Raw genomic sequence first — 7,225 nt, forward strand, 5'->3', positions numbered from 1 at the left:
AGAACGAGGCAGTGCAGTTGCAGTAACATACTGTATGCATGACATCACATCAGGGATACTAAACAGAAAGCCTGAGTGAACAAAGAAAGTTCAGAAGCCGCTTTCTGAAACCTGATATCTCTAACTGCAACTTTAGGCTTTGTCAAGCTAGCTTACTAAAAGTTTACCTATTGACCTGATCCCCATTTTAAAACTCACATTAACATGGTCAAAGTCTCAGATCATGAGGTAAACGTATGCTGGAGTAATCCCAGCATGAATCTGCAGAGGGCGCTAAACTGCTTGTCATGCAAATCCTGCGATAGTTCCCCGTTATGAAACCAAGCCTCGACGTAGGCTGGTGAAACCTCTTTACATAGACTCTATTCTCCCACTACTGGAGAGCAGCCCTCCCCTGGTAGCCCTGCAGCTTTCTGCACTCTTGGAAAGCTTCCAGGGAGCTGGCCAATCAGAAGAAAGTGGGCACTGACGGAGGGGAGCCTTAAAGAGACAGCAGCTGGAACAAACTGTTTTAGGCAGATGCTGAAATCAGGTTTTACTGATGCCATTTTCCAATAAATAAGGAGTTTTTTTAAAGCTAATAAATCATGCAAAGCTTCTCTACAGGTTTCACTGAGTGACAACATGAAGGAGAATACGGGATCTTTAAAGAAAGTGTGGATATGGATATTTATTTGGTGTCCTGCAGAGAATACTGACCAGCGTGTTAGTGATGAAAAGATTGGTTACGTCTGCTTTTGTTCACCTGCTGCTCCCCCCACTTCAGAAAGCGAGCGATGTGTTCGTACCCTTCCCCAAGCGCTCATCCTCAATTTTTAAAAAATCTCTCTTATAAATAATAACTCTTGTCTGCTACCACCACAAATAGACTCTCAAACTGTGGGAAGCATGAATGTTAATGAGCTTATTAGCCAGCTATTAAAAATAGCTTTTGGAGTAAAGATTAAAGATCTCATAAACCCTCGTCGCTACTCTTCACTTCCAACCTCTCGGTTCAAGTACCGGGGCACTGCGGCTTTTCTTGAGTGTTAATAACAAAACTACAGGGGAACATAGAGCCGCATGTAAGCAACAGTTTTCTCACGAAGTCACCACATCAGCTTAAAAGGCTTCACATGTTAATGTGTCTCCACAGCTTGTTTCCTGGTCCCCGAACAGATAAATCAGTTAATGCAGGTTTAATGTGATCTCCCCTCACAGATCCACATCAGGTTTATGAACGGTCAGGTCGCCCCCTGAAATCCTCCCTCCAGGCTGTTTTTTGAGTGTAGTCATGAGCTGCGACAAATTAACATTTTGAACGGTCTCCATGCGTCGAGAGAGAGAGGAGAGAGATGAGAGAGGGAGGGAGGAAGTCGTTTTTGCTGTCGGAAAAGGCCTGCGACGTAAATCGACCAGATTGACCTGACACAGTGGAGGGCCCGCTGCTGTAAAGCCACACTCCAGTGAAACATTGTAAAGGAAAAAAAAAGAACGCAGATTTAATGTCAGCAACGCTCCAAGCATGATTCAACTAGAACCCTGACACTTGTATTTACTGTTTCCCATCTCTGCATTCCCTCCTGTGACCATCAATTTATTTGTCCCTCTGCATAGCACTCAATCTTCATCTCGTTTCCCTCTCTTCCCCCCCTTTCAGTTCGAGAGGAACGATCCAGTGAGCGGCAGGATCACAGAGAGACAGTTCGGCGGTATGCTGCTGGCCTACAGCGGCGTCCAGTCCCGTAAACTCAAGCAGATGCAGAAGGGCTTGAAGAAGATGTTCAAGGATGCGCAGGTATTTAATGCTGCCGTGTTTGGTGGTGTGAGCGTTTTTAACTAATTGGCCCATATGTGAGGACTCTGGACAGACGGTGTGTGTGCCTGAGGGAAAAGGAGATTATTCTGGAACATCGTGAGAGTGTGAGAGAGACAGGGACGAGAGGAAATAACTCTCACACGGCGAGGACAGCACGTTCAGAGCCTCGTCTTATCTCCCCTACACTCCTCTAGTTTCTTCTGTCTCGCTTTGAGGTGACCCAAGATGGAAAAGCCAGAGCCCGGTGGACGGGCAGAAAGAGTCCTACATCTCCCTTTGTGCTTGTTATTAGGCACTTTCTATGCAGGCTCTCCATAACCTCCCACTCTCTTATTGATTCTTTCAATCAGCAACTCTTTATACACTTTAATCTCAGACTGAGTACAGCTTTGCAAGTTCTCTTACTAAAAGAAAAAAAAAAGAGTGTTGACTGTTTTTAGCCCGTTAAAAACACATACAGAGGTTACAGCCCGCTACAGATTTGACTCCCTGCATCTGCCCTCCTATGAAGTTCAGTTCAGTTCAGACCTTTATCGTCCCTGGAATAGAATAGAATAGAATTACTTTATTGATCCCAAACTGGGAAATTGTGGCGTTACAGCAGCAGGTTGTCCAACACACAATATGAGCAAAACACACAATATTAGCAAATTTAAACACAATATAATATTAAATACAAAGTAAATAAGCACTAAAAATGTCAAAAATAAGAATGGGAATATATACATCCAGGATTTAACTAAGCATTACTAGTTTTAAATATGAAAGATTAAATGTAAATGTGCAAAAAACAGAGTTGTAAATGGACAGTATTGACATAGGGAGCTGTCCAGAGCTGCTCAATCAGTGATACTGTGATACAAGTTTCCCCTGATACTGAAGGGAAACTTGACTTACAGCAGTGAACAAAAACACAACAAATAAAAAGACATAGGACAGTGCAACACAACCTCATGGAATACAATCAAGATCGCATCAATATGATGCTTTTTGTAGTCGTCCGACCACTCAAAGAGCTTAAAACTGACTTAAAACCCTGACTCTGATGGCAGATGCTGATGCTATGTAGACTGCCAAACCTGAATATTAGTTCTGATCTAATCATTCACATGTATTCACACACCAAATCGGAAGCAATTTGTGGTTTAGTGTCATGCCCAGGGACTTCATGTTGGCTGCAGGAGCTGAGAAACAAACTGTGATCTACCAATAAGAAGACAATCCTGCTCCACAATTAAGACACAGCCACCCTGTTATCCACTTCTGTTTCAGAAGGAGAGAAAAAAACAAGATGGCAATAGCCAAAATGTCACACAGATATTTCTAAAGGAGGTTCATGTAGCTGTAGATAAAGTCCTTGTGGCTGCGTCCATTTTTTTTCACACAATCTGGAGCACGGACTGATTCTCACCAAACACCACCACGCTGCTCTGAGCAAAAGATGGCTCCACTGGGACGCACCAAAAAGAGAACATGTGCAAAAATATTTTAGAAGCCCTGAAGCCATCTTCACTGTACGTGTGTGCCTTTTCTATTTCCAGTGTTTTGCATGAACTTTGGCTTCACGCTGGTTCCTCCTCATGAGTCAACTGAGTGAAGTAACACCCATGCATGTCTTGTTGTCATGGAGAAATAGTTCCCATATTGTGTTTGTTTTTCTTTGGCCTTAAAAACAGTCATCACATGGTAGCTGTTATATATACATTAAAGCTCCACAGACGTCAGAAGGCGCTGTGATGAAGAACGTCTGATGGGTAAATTAAGCGATTAGCAGAAGAAAGGAAAACCGGGACGCTGCTGTTCCTTGTAGGCATGACAAAAAAAAAGAGCTGGGTGCTGCAAGAATTGTCTCTCTAGGGAATTAAACTGCAGTAAGCATCACTCCCTCTCTCTCTCTCTCCATATCTTGCTCTTCCCCTCTTCAGCTGTTTATCCTCTCTTTTTCCACCTGGCTATCCGTCTCTCATCACTGCCGTAACCTGTACTGTAAACGAGAAAAAGAGTTATTTACTGCCCAACACCAGCTGCTCGCTTTTCTTTTGCAAATGAGCTCATCAGCACTGTGGCAGCTGAGCGTCTGTTTGTGTGTACACGTGTGTGTGTGTGTTTCCCTGTCTGTCCGTGCCACACTGTTCATTCATGTGTGTCCTGCTTCTGCCAACTTCCTCGCGTCATTTGTGTCACTCTGCCGAGCTCATGCCCATAACGGCATTGTGCTGTCGCAGCTCTTGTCATGAAAATATATTGGTCTGGTTTTTCACAGGATGACGGCGCTCTAATGCCTCTGCAGAGAGGATTTGTTAGATAGATAGATAGATAGATAGATAGATAGATAGATACTTTATTGATCCTGAGGGAAATTCAAAGCATCCAGTAGCAGGTTACAAAGACATACATGACATGAAACCGACGCCCCCCCCTCCCATACATATATATTAACCTGAAAAAAAGTTTTAAAGAATACCCCGAGATGAATCAAACTTTTACCTGTGCAATTAAAAATAGACTTATACAAGAAATGTACATAACCCGTGCAGGGATAAATACATGTGAAATTTAAAGGCTTTATTTGTGATTTTTCACACTTAAATATAATAGAAATCAAGTCTATCCTCTGAAAATAACTCTGTGAGTCATGACTGTCTACAATGGGTGTAACACCCGAGTCCCACTGTCTGTGATGTTTTCAGAGTTTTCAGAGTCCTATCTTCACTTTGTTTACATCGCCGAGACGGCTGGCTGACTCCTCCCCTTGTGTATAAAAGTTGTTTAATTGAGGGACTAGAGAAAAGAAGAATAACATACTGTACTCACTGCTTAACTGTGTTTCTAGATCACGCTCATTTCAGGTAAATTTACATGCAGTTACATTGCACTTCCTGCTTATTTGCACTTCTGGTGAGATGCCAAACCTCATTTCGTTACTCTATACTTGTATATGTGTAATGACAATAAAGTTGAATCTCATCTCATCTCAAGATACGAGCGTAATAAAGATCGCTAGCATTAGCATGCTAACACAACAATGCACCGCGAGTTGTTTTGGTTTCATGCTGGTGCTCAAGGGCGACACCTGCTGGATCAAAAAATCACATATAAAGCCTTTAAACAAGAACCTATAAACAGTTGACAGTTACATATAAAAATCTGTAATTAGACCTGACTATAAAAAAATAAAAAAGTGTTGACCTTCTGAAGTTGTGTTGTTTATGTGTACTGCAATGTTTAAAAAGAAGATAAAGCAGACATTAAATAACAGTCAGTGCAAACATTAAAGGTGCAATTTTCCCCCTCACTCAGACCCCTTTTTAAAAAAAAAAAAAAAACTATTTCCCCCCCTTCTTGTGCAGGGCATTTCGTTTGAGGAGGTGGAGAACTTCTTCACTTTCCTGAAGAACGTGAACGACGTGGACACAGCGCTGAGTTTCTACCACATGGCCGGAGCCTCCATAGATAAAGGTACGCCCTCGGTCGCCCTTTTTCCATCTTCACATTGTCGCTTTCTTTCTTCTTTCTAATTAGTCTCAACTGTTGTCACTTTTCATGCTCCCGTCTCTTTTGAGCTGTTAGCGCTCAGCCAGACAGATCTGCTTCTCACGTCTCTTTTCAGCCTGATTCAGCCGTTTGTCATCCGCATGTCCGTCCGTTCATCTATGACCTCATCCTCTGGGCCTGCTAGTGAACGCATGCTAGCACACAAGAACATGCACACATGACAGAATACTTCATGTTGGTCTTTGCAGGCCAGTAATGCCCACTGACACTTGCTGGCCTCATCACTGGAGGAAGAAGAGGAGCTGACCTGTAGCTACATGGATGCTCTTTCTATCCGATGCGTCTGGAGGGTGTAGTTCACTCATGTACGCAGGCGTGTGCGTCAAAGGACGACTGTAAATGTTAAACTTTAGATTGTTATGTTAGCTTTTGAGAGGGAAACAGATAGATGTACTTCATTGAGCCCAAACCAGGAAATACAAGGAACCAAATAATGATGGAGCAGCAGCTGAAGTGACACATTTTTTAATGTAAAAATCAAAATACAACTAGAGGTCTGTCAGGAGAAACTCTGGCTGAAGTCTGAGTGCAAAATTCAGCTGTTTGCGTTCACACATGTAGCTCCTTCTTGGGAGTTTTTTCAGGAGTTTTCTGCAAGTGTGAAAGAACTATAAAAGTGCAATCAAAAGACGTAACTTTGGCTTCCCTCTGGAGACCGCTGCCTCAACTTCAAGCTGTGAGGGACTCGTGAAGAAGCTACTCAGGAAGATTTCAAGGGCAGGCTGAGAGTGCATGTTTGAAAACAGCCAACAATGGTTTAGATCTCCCAGGTGATGGTTGGTCATAACAAAGTCAGAGGGAACCAATCAGCAGCAAGAAAAGCACAGGTGGAAACCTATCAGTCTGTATGAGGAGAGGTAGACAGTTAAAAGCAGGACTGGAATAAAAACAACATGTAGAGACTATTTGTCCAAAAACAAATCTTAATGAAATGTAAATAAACAGAACTGATCCCCACTGATGCACCACGGGGATGTGCAGCTGAAATAATCCAAATCTCCATGAAAAAAAAGAACAAAGAGCATCATGCCTCCTGCTGCCTCTGTGTCGAGCTGGTGAAAAACCCACCTACCTTTAAAACCTCAGGTGTTCAAAATGTAGCAAACAAAAAAAAAAATACTGATGTAGTATTAGAAAACTAAATCAGAATCAGAAATACTTTATAAATCCCAGAAGGAAATTATTCCCTTTTTATATATAAGAAAATGTGAAAGATCAAACAAACAACACTACCTAACGACAAAAAACAGCTGATTATGTTTCCTCGACTCTGTAGCACTTTGAGATTTGTTTTAAATCAAAACTATATTACAAATAAAAAATATTTTTATTATTAGCTCCATCATAATGTTTGCCCCTGCTTAGCACCTAAAACAGTTATTGACAATGAAAGCTGTTATAGTTTTGATAAGAAGGAGCTGCAGTTGGACGCTCCTTTAAAGAAGTAGTATGTAACTCTGACACCTAGTGTTTAAAATGGGTACTGTAGTCTAAATTCAAAACTGTCTCCCCCCTCTCTAGAGTGGATGCTCACTCAGGTCACCATGTGGTGGACTCTGAAGCTTCAGTGTTTATCCAGCTCTGCATGGGTCTGTAAACCTTTCTGTGTTCTAACCTCTCTCCATTTTTCAAAAGCATCTCCAATATTGATCCTAGTTTGAGCACGTTTCTGCTCGTGGAGCTTATTAGAAACATGCAGAGGCTTTTTAGGTCGGGTACAATCACTTCTATCTGAACCACTTCTCTTGCCCGCTTCCATCGCTGCAACACCTGTTGACCTGATAACTGCTCTCATATCTGACAAACCGAGGGGCGTCCAAAACCGCCTTAAAACTGTCTACCTTCTGGGGTCCAAACAAATCCAGAGCATTC

General features: G+C 42.3%; 1 protein-coding gene across 1 annotated transcript in view; it reads left to right on the forward strand.

Moving 5' to 3' along the window:
- micu1 (mitochondrial calcium uptake 1) overlaps positions 1-7,225 on the forward strand; it is a 51,035-nt gene that overhangs the window by 39,060 nt on the left and 4,750 nt on the right. The window contains exons 9-10 of the mRNA XM_065959489.1: positions 1,640-1,777; positions 5,149-5,257. Of these exons, the coding sequence (XP_065815561.1) occupies positions 1,640-1,777; positions 5,149-5,257 (247 nt within the window). The remainder of the gene's footprint in view (positions 1-1,639; positions 1,778-5,148; positions 5,258-7,225) is intronic.

Source organism: Labrus bergylta, chromosome 10 (assembly GCF_963930695.1).
Source record: "Labrus bergylta chromosome 10, fLabBer1.1, whole genome shotgun sequence".
Taxonomy (NCBI): Eukaryota; Metazoa; Chordata; class Actinopteri; order Labriformes; family Labridae; genus Labrus; species Labrus bergylta.